General features: G+C 44.2%; 1 protein-coding gene across 1 annotated transcript in view; it reads left to right on the top strand.

The window, feature by feature from the left end:
• The first annotated feature begins 354 nt into the window (after nucleotides 1-354).
• Nucleotides 355-19,834, top strand: part of ucmaa (upper zone of growth plate and cartilage matrix associated a) — a 40,961-nt gene continuing 21,481 nt past the window's right edge. The window contains exons 1-3 of the mRNA XM_051954661.1: nucleotides 355-496; nucleotides 6,900-6,959; nucleotides 7,054-7,146. Of these exons, the coding sequence (XP_051810621.1) occupies nucleotides 439-496; nucleotides 6,900-6,959; nucleotides 7,054-7,146 (211 nt within the window). The 5' untranslated portion in view covers nucleotides 355-438. The remainder of the gene's footprint in view (nucleotides 497-6,899; nucleotides 6,960-7,053; nucleotides 7,147-19,834) is intronic.

Here is a 19,834-nt window from a genome sequence, read left to right as displayed (position 1 = left end):
AGAATATTTTGTTACCTGTAAGGCACCTCGAAAAACATTACCTGGGAAACTACTCAGGATCGATTTTTCTCTTCACGGTACTTTGTAAAAAGTTGATCAATACATTACTGTTAGTCATTACTAATACTTTTGACAGCATCCTCACCTCACTTGTATTCTGTCTCCCATCTGATTTTTTCTTTTAATTCACCTCATCCCATCTCTCCTCCTCTCCCTCGTTGCTTTCTTCGTCTTCCTTCCTTCATCTCCTCCCCTGGGTAACTGAAATTCCAGCCTCTCCCCTCCCTGAACCTTTTTTCCTCCCTCTTTCTCCTCCCATTCCCTCCCTGCCTCTCCCACCTTCCTCCTTCCCTCCCTCATCTTCCTCTCCTCTCTCAGTTGAGCTCTGTTAGGCGTGCTGTTAAGTCCTGTAGAGTTTTTGCTTCTTTCTCTCTCATCATGTTCTGGACTCGAGTGTTGGTCCTGTGTTTCCTCACCACCTTCCTCATCCTCACCTGTGAGTATCTTCTGGGTGTTTTTGAATTTTACGTCTTCTGGGGAGTTAAGCAGAACAGCTTTGATGGTATATAGCACTGATGTGTGTGATTTTCCTTTAACATGGGAAGAAATATTTATTGTTGTGAAAGTATTTTGTTGCCTTGTGTCACACTCCTCCTGTGCCAGTGCTGATTCGGCTAATTGGGAGCAGCTGGGGAGAGACACAGCTGGGCGCGATGAACAATCAATCAGCTCAGCATAAAGCCTGGCGCGTCCCTCACTACTCTGCTGCGTCATTGCCTCATATTTACCAAATGCCAGCCGCATTCCTGCCACATACCAGCCATCCTCCTGCTGCATTCCGGCCTGAGACTTTCTACACCCTGCATGCCACCTGCTACTATCTGCCATGAGTGCTCTGCTCTCTGGTTTTACGGATACTCTGCCAGTTCACTACTCCTCCTCTGGTCATTAACCGCTGACATCTACTCCGAGCCTGTCTGCCCGGTGTTCACACCCTATCGCCACTACTGGAACATCTGCTCTGCCTTCACCCAGTCTGCCAACCCCCCTGGACAGTTGTGAGTTGCCTCTCCCCATTTTTAGTTTAGTTTCTCCCTACATCACGGTCCCGCACCGTCGCCCTTAGTTAAATTCAGTTTGCTTTTCCCCTTTCCTGATTAATTCACATACGCCTCCCTTATGGAGTCCCTCTTTGTTTAATTATTTGTTTAATAAATTCACATTATCCCATCCTGCCTGTCTGTTGCCTGCTGCATGGGTTCACTCCAGCCTAGTTCATGACAGAATGACGCAGCCACCTCAGAACCCAGCAGGCGCCTCGTCCAGCACCCTGAGCTCTCCCCTGGAGGTTTTTTCTTCCAGTGTTGAGAACCACACCTATTTTAAGACAATTAATGACTTATGGCAGAAATGGAGGAAGGAGAAAGAGAATATTACAGTCACCTTGGGTCGCAGAGTAGCAGCCCAGCGTCCCTGGTTGATGTGCCATCTACCGGTAGAGATTAAGGAGTTCTTGGAGACTCCTTTACTCTACTTGACCGTTCCTAGCTATATATTTCGCCATCCCATCTCTGAACCCTCCAGTCTGCCTGTCTCTGGGCTGGCCAATCCTTTGGGCGCTAGCATATTACCCAGCAGTCAGTCAGAACCTGTTTCCCCACCAGCCACAGCACCACCTGCAAAGAAGCCAGCCTGTCGTAGGCGAGATGCCCGGAGGTGCCGTGGTGCTCCGGTTCCGGCTCCGGAGGGGTCCTGCGCCTACTCGGTTCCTGAGCAGGGTGACACCTCTACCACCCCTGGGTTTTGGGGCCCTAGTGTCGTTCCTCCACTGCCTGAGGCACTGAGAGCGGCCTCTGCAATAGCAGAGAGGCTGGCGGCCGCTTTACCCCGGCTAGGGGGGCCCAAAGCCGTCTCCACCGTCCATGAGACGTTTAACTCCGCCATCACGGGAGTGGAGAGACTCAAGGCTGCCTACACGATCCACGGGGAGTCTTTAGCCACCCGTGTAGATCCCAGGGTGGTTGCCTCTTTCCTGGAGGCGCTAAACAATTCCTCTGCGGTCTTGGAGGCGCTCGATGCCGCTTCACTCCCTCCGGCTGAGGAGAGGCCCCGAACTGCCTCATTCCCTGCACCTGAGGATCGGCTCCGTGCGGCCTCACTCCCTCCAGCTGAGGAGAGGCCTAGTGCCGTTCCACTCCCTCCGGCTGAGGAGAGGCCCCAGGCCACCTCACTCCTTTCAGTCCCTGTGGGGCCCATCGGCCTGTCTTCTGTCCCTGTGGGGCCCATCAGCCCGTCTTCTGTCCCTGTGGGGCCCATCGGCCAGTCTTCGGCCCTTGTGGGCCCTATAGCCTTGAAGAGGCGCAAAGCCTCCTCGGCGCACTTAAAAGAGCTAGAAGCTCCCCCTGCGGCCTTAGAGGAGCTCAACGCTACCCGCTGCAGCTCTGAAGGAGCAACAGGCTCCCGCTGCAGCTCTGAAGGAGCAACAGGCTCCCGCTGCAGCTCTGAAGGAGCAACAGGCTCCCGCTGCAGCTCTAAAGAGGCGCTCCGCCTCTCCTACATCTTTAAAGAGGCGCTCCGCCTCCTCTGCAGCCTTGATGAGGCGTAACGCCTTCCCCGAGCCCTTTATGAGGTGTAATGCCTCCCCTGCAGCCTTAAGGAGGCGTTCCGCCTCCTCTCCATCTTTAAGGAGGTGTTCCACCTCCTCTGTAGTCTTAAAGAGGCTCCCCACCTCCTCAGTGTCCTTGGTGAGGAGAAACGCCTTCCCTGCAGCCTTGGTTAGGCAAAACGCCTTCCCCGAGTCCTTGAAGAGGCATAACGCCTCCCCTGCCTTACGGAGGCGTTCCACCTCCTTGGCAGCCTTACAGAGGGGCTCCGCCTCTCTTGCAGCCTTAAAGAGGCACTCCGCCTCTCTTGCAGTCTTACTGAGGCGCTCCGCCTCTCCTGCGTCCTTAATAAATTCTTATTATCCCATCCTGTCTGTTGCCTGCTGCATGGGTTCATTCCAGCCTAGTTTGTGACACCTTCAACATGACTTTGGGTCGTTCTCTAACTGTTATTTTGTAAATTAAGCGAGTATCTTCAATATTCATTTGCAGTTTTTACAGTTTTGTTTTGGGTATTCATGTGTAAGAGTTAAAATTATTATTCATTATTGCATCACATGTACAAAGGAAGTGATGTGCATACAGGTTTGCATCCAAGTGATGTTTTCACAGGTGAGTCAGGCAAACAGGTCCTGTAAGTATTATTTGCTTGGTTATATGAGCCTAGTAAGCATGATCCTTTAATTTAAAGACTGGAATAACAGCTGTAATTTCAATCGAGGACATCCATTAGTCGTTCTGAGGCAAACCCGAATCTCATGTTTTCACTATGAGATATGAGTGTGGAGGAGCAACAAACACTGAGGGGCTCAGACCCATCACTGTAGGATGGGGCGTGGCATGGATTGAGATTCCAATAACCAACACAAATTTGAAGTGAGTGGTGCAAAATTACAGTGTGAAGGCAGGAATTACTAATTTGTAAACCGCAATTTGTCAGATTTGTTTTCATTGACTATGAAGTTTGTTTACCCTTTTCTAAACTAAGCTGAGTTCACTAGTTTTGCACAAAAACAGGCCTAGATAATTGTCTTTCAGTAAGTTTTTATCCATAAAGTTCAACCAGATCCACTGCTGAAAGCTACTAATTCGTACAGTGACAATCCTCATTCCATGTAGGCATTTCAGTTTACAGATTCATCATGATTCATCTAATGAAAATTTCTACCAAAGTGTACAAGGTGACGTTTTGCGGAAGGCTTTGCAACGCTACACATAATGTGATTTTCAGTAATTACAGCTAATTGTTGTGACATTAATAGTGATGGAGGAAGTATTCACATCCTTTACTTGAGTAAAAGTACTAATGACACACTGACAAAATACCGTTACGGAGAAAGATTCTGAATTTAAAATGCTACTAAAGTAAAAATAATGTTGTATTTTTATAAAAATCTGAATCAGAAACACCTCATTGATCCCCAAGTAGAAAAATACTCTTAAACTATTACAAGCACCCAGTGAAGAAAAATGTCCTCAATGTCTGTTATACTATTATATAATTAGCTGACTGTGACCCATGCGTTGATTTAAAAGCAAGATGCTATTGGTATAGCTGACTGAGGTGGAGCTTATATAGAAGTATTTTACATCCAAATTCAGCTAATGACTATTTTCATTCTGACTTACTCTTCTGATTATTTTCTCTATTAGCTGATCGATTTTGTGGTTTGTAAAAATTCCAGAAATAGTGAGCAATGAGGTCACAAGAGCTCTGAACAGTTATCAAGGCTGTTGCCAATTTCCTGTCAATTGATGAATTTATTTATTAAATTGGGATAATTTCTTTCATCTCATTGTTAATACATGAATGCACTCCGAGAGAGCAGTACTTCGCCAAGGCTGCTCAGTTGTATCATTTCTGATGGCTGAAATCTTGAAAAAGGTTGTTGCAGAAATCACGGCAACATAGAATGTGTCCATTTAATATACAGTGCCTTTCATAAGTATTCACCCCCTTTGATGTTTTACTCTTTTATTGCTTTCATAAATCAATCATGGTCAATAAAATTTAGCTTTTTTAACAACAAAATGTATTGGAAAAAACTCTTTAATGTCAAAGTGAAAACAGATTTCTATAAAGTAATTTTAATGAAAGAAAATTATATAAATAAAAATAATTGTTTGCATAATTATTCACCCCCTTCAAGTCAGTATTTAGTAGATGCACCTTTGGCTGCAATCACAGCAGTGAGTCTGTGTGGATAGGTCTCAATCAGTCTTGCACATCTGCCCACTGCAATTTTGCTCCATTCTTCATTGCAAAACTGCTCAAGCTCTGTCAGGTTGCGTGGGTATCGGGCATGAACGGCCCTTTTCAAGTCCAGCCACAAATTCTCGATAGGATTGAGGTCTGGGCTTTGATTCGGCCACTCCAGAACATTTACCTGGTTCTTTTTTAACCATTCCTGTGTAGCTTTTGCAGTATGTTTTGGACCATTGTCTTGCTGGAAAATAAATCTTCTCCCAAGACGTAGTTCTCTTGCAAACTGAAAAAGATTGTCCCCCAGGATTTCAGTGTATTTTGCAGCATTCATTCTGCCCTCTATCTTTACAAGCCTTCCAGGTCCAGTTGCTGAGAAACATCCCCACAGCATGATGCTGCCACCACTATGCTTCACAGTGGGGATGGTGTGTTTTTGGTGATGTGCAGTGTTTGGTTTCCGCCAAACATGACGTCTTGTCTGATGGCCAAAAAGCTCAATTTTGGTCTCATCAGACCAAAGAATCTTCTTCCACTTGACCATGGAGTTTTCCACATGCTTTTTGGAAAACTCTAGTCGAGATCTAATATGACTTTTCTTCAACAGTGGCTTTCTCTTTGCCACTCTCCCATAAAGCTTTGACCGGTGAAGAACCCGGACAGCAGTTGCTACATGCACAGTCTCTCCCATCTCAGCAGCTGAAGCTTGTAACTCCTTCAGAGTAGTTGTAGGGGTCTTGGTGGCTTCTCTCACCAGTCTCCTACTTGCACGGTCACTCAGTTTACGAGGGCGGCCTGATGTAGGCAGATTCACTTAAGTGCCATATTCCTTCCATTTCTTGATAATTGATTTCACTGAACTCCGGGGGATGTTCAGTGCCTTGGAAATTTTTTGGTAACCATCCCCTGAATTGTACTTCTCAATAACCCTTTCCCTGAGTTGCTTAGGGTGTTCTTCTGTCTTCATGGTGTAATGGTAGCCAGGAATACTGATCAACCACTCTCTGGACCCTTCAGACACAGGTGTTTTACAACTCAATCACTTGAAACACACCCACACCACTCAGGTGATCTTCATTTCACTAATTGTGAGACTATTGGCAACAATTTGATGGACCTCTATTGAATTAGACCATTAAATTAAAAAGGGGGTGAATAATTATGCAAACAATTATTTTTATTTATATACTTTTCTTTCATTAACATTACTTTATAGAAATCTGTTTTCACTTTGACATTAAAGAGTTTTTTCCAATAATTTTTTTTGTTAAAAAAGCTAAATTTGATTGACCATGATTGATTTATGAAAGCAATAAAAGGGTAAAACATCAAAGGGGGTGAATACTTATGATAGGCACTGTAGATGTACCCACAAACAAAATGATCTTGCGGTGAGCACAGGTGTGTGTTATGCATGTGTACGTTATGTACAGATACAGAATCATGTGACCTAAATATGGAGCGGGAGGAGGGAATTGATGGGACTCAGAAACACCCCCACAATTTAATCAGTTGTTCCTTGAATCATTTCTGGTGGATAAGTTAAGTCTGCAATGGTGGATTTGTACTGGGATCACAATCATGTGATCATCAGCAGGCAGCTGATGTAGTGTTCACTTGTTGTCATGGTTACAGTGACACTGTGCCTCTATCTCGCAATGATACAGAAATCTTTAACAAATCCGTGGATCCAGACTATAAGCCGCATCACTGCCAAAATCTGTCCTTGTGTCATGTCTGACCTTCCCTGAAAATTTCATCCAAATACATTAGTCCATTTTTGAGTAAAGGTTGCGAATAGACAGACAGACAGACAGACGTACAGCGATTGTCACATAACTCTGCTGGTCCTTGGCGGAGTAATAATTTCTGAACCATCAGGAGAAGCTACATTTTTTTTAGGATGCTTTAGGACATCAAGTTCCACTTGGCTAACTTGGTAAAAGTGCAGTTTTTATCTATTCAATAGACACATGGGTTTTTCAGATCACCTCCCATTCCTTATTGATGAGATAAAAAAGATAAATAAAAACAGCATACATTTCTGCAGTAAAAAAGGTAAATAATAAGAGTTTCTCTCCTTTCATCTTCAGTTTCCAGTGTGGTGGAAAGCGCAGCAGTACGGGATGATGCCAAACCCGCTGATCCTCAAGGTGAGGCCTCTTCAATCCCTTCACACACTTCATATGACTTCTGCTTCACATGTCCTCCTCATGTGGCCTTGACCTTGTGACCCCTGACCTTTAGGTGCTGCACGTCAGGTGTTCATGCCAGAGTCAGACGCCTCTAACTTCTTCAAACGTCGCACTCGCCGTTCAGTCCGATATTATGAGCTGCAAGGTACGCTGCCAACATCTGCTGAACACGTCCATGTAAATACAGAGATAACAGCAACCAGGAGGCTGTCTGTTGGTCTGTAGAAATAAGGTGGATAGATAATTATATGTGCTAGTGCAAAAACAACATTAAAGCTCGTGTCCGGAGTTTCCGTTTGTTTTCAATTTATGTATCATTGTTTAACAAAGCTTAAATGTGTTAGTCTAGTTCGATACTATAATATAATGTTAGTATGACGCGATATGAAAATTTTTTCATGAGCTCCGCCTTCCTCTCATAGACCCCCATGTTATTCCAAAAAGCGCCGGTCGCTGCCGACCAATCAAGTTCGAGCTTCCGCTTTGTCATGCTGTCAATCAACGGTTACGTGCACAGCAAGCAAGCCCATGCAGAGGTGTGCGAGCTACGCACTACGCAACCGTGCGCACATTTGTTTTGCTTGTGGAGGAGAGAGCATCAGGGATCGGCAACTTCCAGAAAAGTTACCAATCCCATGGCTTGTCAGGCCAAGAGACTGCAGGACGTTTTTTGGCTCGGGGTGCTCGCGTCGCTCCCCGACCACGGCCTCCATAGCCCGCCTGACGGCTTTGTTTAGATGCCCGACCTCTGGAGGAAGATGTTGGGGCGTCTGGGACATACTCTTCGCCAGAGGAGTCATGCAATTCTGAACTCTAGATAGAAATAAATAAACAATGTAACACATATGCACACGTAAATGCACTAAGTTTGATAAACAACGTCATCGAGAGGGATACACGAGTGTAATCACATATTGAAACTTTACTCATTCGTCCTAGCAGATTCATGTTATTTTGGTATTAGGACAAGTTAGACTCAATACACAATTCTAACATAATTCCTTTATTATTTACTAAATGTACTAAATGTAGAAGAGTGGAAAACAGCAAAACGGGCAAGATGCTGCAGCACTCCGGGCACTCCTGTCAGGTACTGCGCGCGTGCACAAATAAAGGGGCGAAATCAGAGGGAGGGTGGGACCAACAGTGTTTTGGGAGACGCTGCGATTCAAACTCCGGACACGAGCTTTAATCCAAATTCTGCAAAACTGTGAAGCTTACTTGTCCATATGCTGGTAGAGAGTGAGCAGAGTGGTTGGTTTGTGGCTTGAGTTGGGTATGTTTACCTTTATTTAGTGCTTTGTGGTTGGTTTCCCTGAACGCTGCCTGAGCGGTTGATGTGGCCACACTGTGGACAGGTTTAAATATTGCAAGTCTGGCCTCTCACAGAGCTTTTATATGTGAATGTGTGTGTGGGAGTGTTGGTTTACTAGTCTGTGGTTGGACTCGGAGCACGATATGGTTTGTTTTGACTGCAAGCTGTGAAAGTTCAGCAGAGTGGTTAAAAAAATCAAGCCGGTTCGCTTCTATACAGTAGCAGCTCTTAAATGTGAGTCTGGTGCACCCCCCCCCCCCCCCCCCCACACACACACACACACACACACACACACACACACACACACACACACAGCTCAGGTCTGCCATTCCCATGGGGACTTAACATTGACTCCCATTCATATCTAAACCCCTAACCCTTACCCTAACCCTAACCTTAACCAATACCAAAATAATGCCTAACCCTAAAGAAACGTTTTTTGCACTTTTACATTTTTTAGTAACAACAACATGGCTAAGAAAACACTGTTGCCACCCGTGGGGACCTCATTTTAGGTCCCCACCGTGAGACGAGTCCCCACCGATATAGCAAATAGTCAGGTTGAAGTCCCCACCGGTATGTATAAACATGTGTACACACACACACACACACACACACACACACACACACACACACACACACACACACACACTGGAGGCTACAGAAGGAGTAACAGGTTACTATGGAGCAGACTCTCTCTCCCTCTCTGTTTCTCAGTACATACAATAAGTTCATTCTTCCACTGCCAGCAACAGCTCAATACACAACACCAACACATCTTTAAACCATCTGAACACACACACTTATGCAAAGTGTTCCATGACAACTTCCCAAACACAGCTGAGTCTCCAAATCAGTTTGTAAGTAGCAGCCACCACATGTATCCATTGCTTTGTTAACAAGGCAAAGCAAATCAAAGCACTGAAATGATCACATTGCCAAAAATGGTGAGAACTGGTGAGAACAGTGATTTCCATCTTTGTTATTTATCTCTTTTCTGCTGGGAAACCCATCAGAGAACCAAATGTGACCCTGAGCAGGCCTCCAGAGAGAGGATGTTGGTCGCTTTTCCTTGGCCGTCCAACGGAGCAATACTCAGGGCATAGCTGAGGAAAAACAAAACCCCATTTTTGGAATACTATGATTATTATCCTTGCCAGCTTGCTCTATAAGAACTAGTGGCAGCTCTGTCTGTATATGTAGGGAACTTTAAATTTACTGTTCCATTGAGGGGATGAAAAGGATTTACTAAAGGAAACTGAAAACTACCTCCATACTCAGAAATATCATATACCTGATTTGTGTGTCTCTTAAATATTCATAACAGATGCTGGATGGTTGCTTAACCTAGTGTGACTTCAGCGTAGCCTTCTATAAACATGACTGCCTTTTTAAAACTCCATATGATTTCACCCTTGGGATGTTTTCTTCAGAGATCAAGGACAAGTGGTTAGTAAAGACAAGGACACTATTTTTTAGACATTGTTGAGACTTTGTAACTGGCTGCGTTGCATAGTGTACATCACTTTAGCATGCTCCATGTTCAGTAATAGAACATAGAGTGAATGCTAATGACAAAATAATGTCTGTGAAACTCTGTGAAGCCACACATACACTACCAGTCAAAAGTTTGGGGTCACCTAGAAATGTCCTTAGTTTTGAAAGAAAAGCAGTTTTCTTCAATGAAGATAAAATTAAATGAATCAGAAATCCAGTGCAGACATTGTTAATGTGGTAAATGACTATTCTAGCTGGAAACGGATGATTTTTAATGGAATACCCCTTGTGCAGTTATGTTAGCACATGAATAAAAGTGTGAGTTTTCATGGAAAGCATAAAAATTGCCCCCAAACTTTTGAACAATAGTGCATGTGCAGCCGTGTTTAGGTCTAGATGTTAACATCAGCAGGCTCACAGTGTTAATATGTTGATGATCAGCAGCAGTGATTTAGTTTCGCCTTGCAGCTAGAAGATCCTCAGTTCGCATCCTGGCCTTCCTGAGATCTTTCTGCATGGAGTTTGCATGTTCTCCCTGTGCATGTGTGGGTTTTTTCCGGGTTCTCCAGCTTCCTCCCACAGTTCAAAAACTTCCTTCCATTCTCTATACACCGCTTTATCCTCACTAGGGTCGCGGGGGGTGCTGGAGTCTATCCCAGCTGACTCGGGAGAAGGCAGGGGACACCCTGGACAGGTCGCCAGTCTGTCACATGGCTACATATACAGATGAACAATCACACTCACATTCACACCTACGGACAATTTAGAGTAACCAATCCACCTCAGCATATTTTTGGACTGTGGGAGGAAGCCGGAGTACCCAGAGAAAACCCATGCATGCACAGGGAGAACATGCAAACTCCATGCAGAAAGATCCCAGGTGCAAGCTGGGATTTGAACAGGGGATAATTCAAAAACATGCTGAGGTTAATTCCATCCATCCATTCTCTATACACCGCTTTATCCTCACTAGGGTCACGGGGGGGCAGGAGCCTATCTCAGCTGACCCGGGCGAAGGCAGGGGCCGATGTTCAGTTATGGCACTGGGCTGATCACGTATACTGCTGCAACTGTTCCTGGCCTGGGCCGCCTCCACCTCCACTGGCAGCTCTTTATTCTATTTTTTGCAGGTGCATCCTCACGTAACACGTCCGTAGCACAGTCTATGGTACGTGCACACGGTCAGAGGTGTTTGTAAGATGGAAAATAGAAGGGGCACGAATTGATTAAAAAAAGAAGAAAGCTTTTTAAACACATGCAGCTAAATGTACTGAAATTGTAGACTTTTTCACTAAACCATGCTAGTGGTTTGAAACAACAAATAAGGACGATGAAACGGGTAGGCAAGATGTTGAATTTTCTCTTCAAACTGCCATTCAAGTTAATTATCAAGTCAAGGAATAGTGTGACGTTGTGGCGTAAAACATAACGTTATATAATTAAAGTAATAGCGTGATGCGACGCCACATAACCAGTGGCGGATCTTCCGTGGGGGCACGGAGGGGTAGTCCCCCCCCCCCGTGATCTGATTGGCCACTCCGTGTGCCCCCCCAAATTTTCGTTGGAAATTTACATTATTGATACTCTGATTTCCGACGCTCCTGAAGGCAACTTCATTGTCCGACTGCACCTGAATGCACCAATGATGTTAGTTTGATCTTTTGATTGTATTTCATTTGGATTTGAAGAAGCTTTGAAGACATTTCCTGATGCTGGAGGAGATGACGAGCAGCTTTGTACCTTTGCGGTAAGAAGACTGTGGCCAGTTTGTCAGTACGTAACTGGTTCTCACGTACTTGTGAAACGTCATCATGGAGACTGCATCGGACCAGACTAGTCCTGCCGTCACAATTTCTGTCAGCGAATTTCCCAACTAACAACCTCCAAACCACAACTCTAAAAACGACTTACACTCTGCCACACTTCACATACATACCTGTGCTACATCTGCGATTCCCCTTTTTCTCTGCTGGAGACTACAGTCAGCTGAACGCCACCCTCATTTCCATCTCAGAGCTAGCATGATATGGCTAGCTTCCACGCACGACCGTTAGGGTTGCCAACTGTCCCATATTAGCCGGGACATCCTAAATTGGGCTAAATTGATTTGTCTCATACATAACAATAGGAACTATTGTTTAGTTCCGTGTTGACACACGGACTTGTTTTAGTGTGACACCGCCTGAGTTATCAGACCGAGCTGTATGTACCTTACACGCAGAAGTTTTATTAAAGTTTATAACCCGGTTGGGTTGAAACAGTACCAAGTGTGTCTGCTTCTTGAGAGGATAGAGCAGACTATAACATGGTGGCAGCGGTAGAGGACTCGGTCTGAAGTGTAGGTGTGTAAAAGTTTTCTCCCGCCCGGAGAGTATGCTAATTAATGTTAGCTTTAGCCGCTAGCGTGCGACTGCCGTGTGACTCCATGGACGGACTGAAGCCGCCACAAACGTTGTGTCTGGACTCCAACAACCTTTCTAAAACATGGAAGAACTGGAGGGACGAGTTTGCTCTTTATGTGGACCTGGCAATGGCTGAAGCGGATGACAAACAGAAGGTGAAACTGTTCAGTTATCTTGTCGGCGAGAGTGGCAGAGAACTTTTGGACATGCTGATGGGTGATACAGATAAGGCTGCATGGAAGATAGAGGACATTATCAAAAAGTTTGATGATCACTGCAATCCCAGCGTGAACGAGACTGTTGAACGCTATTGTTTTTTTACGAGAAACCAGGGCACCAGTGAAAGTATAGACAACTATGTCACAGAACTGAGACTACTTGCTAAAACATGCAACTTTGGGACATTGAGAGATTCGCTCATTCGAGATATGATTGTGTGTGGAGGCAACAACACAATCATGAGAGAAAGACTGCTTCGGGAGAAAAACTTGACACTTGACACATGTTTGCAGCTGTGCAGAGCCGCTTTTAACATTCTCTAAAGAGAATGTTAAAATGATCACCGGACCGATGGTAGAAGAGGTGCAAGCTGTGCAATGAGCACAGTACCAGAGGAAAGGTAACAACACAGTGGAGTGTAAATTCTGCGGGAAAACACATGAGAAAAGTAAACAGAAATGTCCAGTGTTCGGAAAGAAGTGTGCAAAGTGTGGCAGAGAGAACCACTTCACAGCAAAATGCAAAGCAAAACTTGAGCACAGGAGAGAGAAGAATGTGAGTACAATAACAACAGAAGTTGTACGTGATGAATATGAAGATATTTCCTGTATCACTGTAACAGAGACTGAGATAGTGGATGCAGTGGAGACAGACTCAGGCAAAGATGTAGACCCAGAGAGAGGGGATGTAAAAGGGCTGACAAAGTTAAAGGAGACACTCAGCTTCTCTATGCTGGCATGCTGCTAGACAAAAACATGGTCAAATTCCAGATAGACTGTGGTGCCAATTGCAATGTCATCCCCATTAACCTGCTGAACCCAGACACCAAGCTAGAACACACTAAAACTGTACTAGTAATGTACAACAAAAGTCAGATGAAGCCAGTGGGGAAATGCAAAATAAAAATAAGAAATCCAAGAAATCACAAGCTGTATCGCTTGGAGTTCCAAGTGGTGAATGCAGATGATGCAGTGCCTCTGCTGGGTAGGAGAGCCAGTGAGGCAATGAACCTGATTAAAGTGCACTATGAGAACATCATGGCAATAGACAATATAGTCACAACAGAAAAACCTACAACAGAACAGTGGACAATGGAAAAAATCAAAGCAAGCTATGCTGATGTGTTTGCTGGAGATGGCTGTCTGGAAGGAAAATACAAAATGGAGGTGGACAGCACAGTGAAGCCGGTGCAGCTGCCAAAGAGACAGGTCCCGGTGGCCCTGATGAAACCACTGAAGGAGGAGCTACGAGACCTGCAACGCAGAGGAATTATCACGCCTGTAGAATGCAGCACAGAGTGGACCAGTGCTATGGTGGTAGTGCAGAAACAGAACAGCAAGCCAAGAGTATGTATTGATCCCAAACCCTTGAACACAGCACTAAAGCGTAGTCACTTCCCACTACCAACCATCGAGGACGTCTTACCGGACTTGTCTAAAGCTAAAGTGTTCACAGTGTGTGACGTCAAGAGCGGATTCTGGCATGTGGAGTCCAGCTATTTAACAACATTTGCCACTCCTTTCGGACATTACAGATGGCTGAGGATGCCCATGGGGATAAGTCCAGCCCCTGAAATCTTCCAGCGAAAGCTCACACAAGCATTGGACAATGTACCTGGTCTGTACATTATTGCAGACGACATCCTGATCACAGGACAAGGGGAGACACAAGAGGAAGCGGAGCGGGATCACGATGAAAAACTGAAACGGTTTCTGGACAGATGCAGACAAAAGAACATAAAACTGAATGCAGAAAAATTCAGACTGAGACAAAACGAGACCACATACATCAGACACCGCTTGACGGCAGATGGACTCAAAGCGGATCCAGAAAAAGTACGTGCTGTAGAGCAGATGCCGGCACCAACAGATGTAAAAGCAGTGCAGAGGCTGATAGGTATGGTGAATTACCTAACCAAGTTTTGCCCTCACCTCTCAGACCAATGCAAGGTGTTAAGAGACCTGACACACAAGGACAATGAGTGGAACTGGACAACAGAGCATGAGGAGGCGTTCCTCAAATTGAAAGAGACCACAGCAAACGTTCCAGTTCTGAAATATTACAACCCTGACGAGGAGCTGACAGTACAGTGTGACGCGTCAGACACAGGTTTGGGCGCAGCACTCATGCAGATGGGGAAGCCAGTTGCTTTTGCAAGCAGAGCACTGACGCAAACAGAGCGTGGCAATGCACAAATAGAAAAGGAGTTTTTGGCAATGGTTTTCAGTATGGAAAAATTCCACCAGTACACATATGGCTGTAAAGTGATTGTACAAAGTGATCATAAGCCATTAGAAACCATAGTAAGAAAGCCCCTTCTGAGTGCCCCCAAAAGGCTGCAGGGCATGATGCTGCGCATACAAAAATATGACATAGATGTCATCTATGTGCCAGGAAGAGACATGTTACTGGCCGACACCCTGAGCAGAGCCTATCTTCCAGAGAGTACACCTGTGGATGCTGAATTAGAGACTGTCAACATGGTGCAACACTTACCGATCTCAGCAGACAGACTGCAGGACATAGGGTCTGCCACAGAAAAAGACAAGACGTTGCAGCTTCTCATCAAAACAATGAGCCAGAGATGGCCTAAGGACAAGTCACATGTACCGAGTGAAATCAGGCCTTACTTCTCATTCCAAGGGGAGTTGAGCCACCAAGATGGAATAGTCTTCAGGGGTGAACGTGCTGTCATTCCTGATGCACTGAGAACAGACATCACTGTCCGGCTACACTCATCACATCTGGGTGTGGAAGGATGCCTACGGAGGGCTAGAGAGTGTGTCTACTGGCTAGGCATGAATGACCAAATCAAGAAGTATATTGCTAAGTGTGACATCTGCAGATCAATGGACAATAAACAACAAAAAGAAACACTGATATCACATGAAGTACCAAGCAGGCTGTGGGCAAAGGTGGGCACGGATCTGTTTGTGTTTGACAATAAAGACTACCTCATTACTGTGGATTATTTCTCGAACTTTTGGGAAATAGACTACCTGGCAGATTCCAAATCTACCACAGTGATAAAGAAACTGAAAGCCCATTTTGCCCGCCAAGGTATCCCAGATACAGTGATCTCTGACAATGGCCCACTATATGCATCCCAAGAATTCCAAAAATTCAGCACACGGTGGGGATTTCAGCATGTGACCTCATCACCGGGCTACCCACAAAGCAACGGCAAAGCAGAATCAGTTGTTAAGACTGCAAAAAGACTCTTGCTCAAAGCCAAAGCAGCAGGACAGGATCCTTATCTTGCACTTCTTGACCACCACAACACACCAACACAGGGCCTGGACACCAGTCCAGCACAGCGATTGCTCAGTCACTGTACCAAAACACTGTTGCCAACGAAAACAAGCCTCCTAAAGCCAAAGGTTATTTGTGTCAAACAGAAGCTGATGAACAGGCAGCAACGCCAGAGTGCCTACTACAACAGATCAGCTAGAGACTTAGACATGCTTGACGTGGGTGACTGTGTGAGAGTACAGCCACTCCCACCCCACACAGTCTGGAGATTAGACAACGTGCTGAAGCCCGTCGATGAGAGGTCCTATGAGGTTCAGTTGCACTCTGGGGGTGTCATTTGTAGAAATCGCAGATTCCTCAGGCATGCACCTGGAATGAGCTTTGGTGACCCAACCGATATTGAGCTCAGCATCCCTAGGCAGCCAGAGGCTGTGGAACATGAACATTCAGGGACTGTTCCCCCTTCTCCACACAGAGACACTGGGGACACAGACACGCCTACTACAACCAGAGCTGGTCGCACGGTGGTGCAGCCACAGCAGTTTAAGGACTTTGTACTGTTACGCAGATGAATACATCTGTGTCACTGATGGACTTTGGTTACATTGAATAGGAAAAGGACACATGGACTGTTTATGAATTCGTAAAAAAAAAACAAAAAACAAACAAACAAAAAAAACTGCTGTAACAGAAAAGGGTGAATTGATATGTTGATGTTTACATGCACTTTGAATTTTAGGAAAGGTTATGAGCACAAAAGGTTATGATTTACATAGGTTTTTACATTTGTTTATTTTTATGTGGTTATTTGCACATTTCAGGCTCTTAGTTACTAGTTGAGCATTATCAAACTGTGAAAGAGATGCATTTCACTTGGATGGACAGTTAATGTTTACAGCATTTTCACTAGTTGCTATTTTTCATCAGTCGCCGAGAGAAGATTTGTATTGCGAATGGGTATGTTTATGTTGCAGTAATAAGTACTGTTAGTATTAAAGAGTTTCGGTTTGTTAGTTACAGCCAAGGACAAGTCAAATTTTGAGATAACAGCTCTAACTCTCAAAAGAGAAAGGATGTAACAATAGGAACTATTGTTTAGTTCCGTGTTGATATACGGACTTGTTTTAGTGTGACACCGCCTGAGTTATCAGACCGAGCTGTATGTACCTAACACGCAGAAGTTTTATTAAAGTTTATAACCCGGTTGGGTTGAAACAGTACCAAGTGTGTCTGCTTCTTGAGAGGATAGAGCAGACTATAACATCATACGGGATCTCAACTGTCCCGTATTTGTGGGCGCCGCCATTACTGTGGTGGAACAGTGCGTCTACTCCCAAATGCTGCCTGCTGAGACAGTGGCAGATATGCTTGTAATCAAAACGTTACAGAACCACAAGAGTACTGTCAAATATATAGGTCTAGAGCTCACGCTACACTCTGGCAGCTGACCAAACTCCAGAATTCAGTCAATAACAACCACCGGGCATAATCAACAGCAACAAAACACAAACACTGATCCAGCATCGTGTCTCACAAGAACAAGGCTGGAGCCACATATTTTAGTTCACCACAGTTTAAGACGATAACAAACCAAACCTCAACTTGAGCTGACCGTTCTGTTTCTACAGCCCGTCTGTGAACACAGATCACACACAAACACTACTCCAAAATGACTGGAAAAGTCATAATTCCATCTATTTGCTTGCAAGTTGGATAGAATAGATCATTCCGCATGACAATCTGCTTCATGTCTGTCTTTGCTTTCATTTCACACATTAAGTGAAATGAAACCAAGTGGCGTAAACTCCCAGTTAGCCCATAGCCTTTAAACTCTGATTAGCAGCTCACAGCCACATATCCTCCAAACAAAACACCAACACAAACTCTGCATTTTAAATGAACTGCGTCGCTCACCCATTGACGATCTTATGATCTTCATAAGCCAATGAATTTAGCTGCAGTCGCTGTTCATCTTAAACTTAAACATCCAGCCGTGAAAAATGGCTCCTCCGGGCCAGTAACAGTTAGGTGTTGTCCTCTGGTCCAGTAATAGTTAGGTGTTGTCCTCCGTTTGTTGGTAGTTTTTTGCTGTCCCTTTGTTTTTTATCCCTCCATCAGCTTTACGTCTTCACCGCTGCTAGCCTGGATAGCCTTTAGAATGCTAACCGGCTCAACCGTGCTTATTTCATGAATATTCAATTAACCATGTGCTGCTTATGCAGATCAATAACTTTGGCACTGAACAGGAAGGAGTATCGCTACCTGATAGTTACGATAGAGAGTTGAGAGTATGTTTTTTCTTTACAGTGATAAACAAATAAACTTCTCCAGATCACTGTCATTCAGACGTATGCTAGTTATAGGACTTTGCGGTCAAGAAACAGGTGGAGCACAGGGCTGATCAAAAATGAACTTCAAATATCTGTGAACTGTGACATGTCATGTAAGGACTTCTCTCTGGCTGTGCAAAAGGACAAAAAACTGCTTGAGTCAGTCAAGGGCAGCAAAAAGTATCCATGGAAAAAGTAAACTTGGTGAGTTTTTTTGCATTTTTTTTTTTTTGCCTGTTTTTATGTAAAGGGCCAAATTATTTTAGGTTAAAAATTAAAGGGAATATACACATTTTTTATTTCCTGTTAAATCACTAAATGAATATACACTGTGCTCACACATCATGCTCACACCATATAGTGGCACTGTGCACCTGTCCCTTATTTAGTTGTGAGAAAGTTGGCAACCCTAGTTAACACACATTACTAATACATTAAAATGTTGGACCCAGAGAGCTGGTGGGCAAATACAGACCTATGGACATTCACTGCTGCCCGTATGTCATTCTTTTAAAAAATAATAAATAAAAAACGTTCTGTCTCTCCAAACTGAACTCTGTCACTAGCCTCGTTGCGAGAATGGGGCGGTAATGCACCAAAGTGATGGATGCCAACCGTCATAAAATCAATGAAGAAGAAGAAGCCTCGCGTGACCTGCCGTATTCAGTTGCGTGGGTGTAGTTGTCGCGAGATTAGAGCCCACAGCAACAACCTATCAGGCATTGATAAGAAAATCAATAAGGAATGGAATCGATAAGTGGCATCAATAACGGCATTGACATCGATAATTTCTTATCAATTATCATCCCTATCTATGGCTGCAGCTCCCAGTAAACAGGAGGCTTTTATTAGAGGAAGTCAGACACAGTCACACAGAGAAACATTCGACCTCACACTGAAACAGAGCTACAGCTCTGTGTCTTGGACAGGATTTATTTTCAAAGCTACATGTGTGACGGTAATAATCCGTGCCAGAGCAGACCTCATTAGCACTTCCGCTAGGTCGGCTAACTTCCGGTTACTCCAGCGCTGTTGTCGGTAATGTAGCCAGAATATGGATGAATTTTTCGTTTGGGCTTGACAAAGACGAGAGCAAAAAATATTCAGAGCAAGTGGAGCAGCTAGCTAATGCTTATTACAGTTTGATTTACATTTTTGAAATAATATAATTTTTCCGTAAAACAAATCATGGCTTTTATTTTGTAAGAGAACCCTGGAAACGTTGTTTATCTGTAATGACTGAAGGTGGGCTGCAGTTCCCGTTATTTAAACATAAATATGATGTATAAATGCAGATGGACTTCATATATTTCACTATGCAGACATTTTTATTGATGTCCAGTATATTTTAGACATAAACATATTTGATAGAAATATTAGAAATGGATTTCTGTTTCCTTATAATAATTGAGTTAATGCCATTAAATGTTCATCAGTGATTCATCTCTAGTGTGAAACTTTTACTTTACAGCTATATTTTTTTAAAATGTTGGTCATTTTAAGGTAAGACATTAACCCCTTAGTCCCTGAGCCCTGTTTTTGAGGCACCTACTCTTAGTGCCTACAGCCCCCGCCGGCGGGGGCTTTAGGGACTAAGGGTTTTTCTTAGTTAAATGAATTTAAGGTTTAATTGACTGAAATCTTTCAGTCAATGTTGTCTTTCTTTCGATTTGAAATACAGTATCTCAATTTAATTAATACAGCACAGTCACTTGCATTTTATATTAAGAATTCTTATTCAGTTTAACCCTTTAAGCTTCAGTGTACTGCCGGCGGTACACCTACTAATTTGCATAGGAATTTCAAGAATGTCCGACG

Source organism: Acanthochromis polyacanthus, chromosome 1, assembly GCF_021347895.1.
Source record: "Acanthochromis polyacanthus isolate Apoly-LR-REF ecotype Palm Island chromosome 1, KAUST_Apoly_ChrSc, whole genome shotgun sequence".
NCBI lineage: Eukaryota > Metazoa > Chordata > Actinopteri > Pomacentridae > Acanthochromis > Acanthochromis polyacanthus.
Note: the sequence above shows the minus strand (reverse complement) of the source record. Positions and strands in the feature narration are given on the sequence as shown.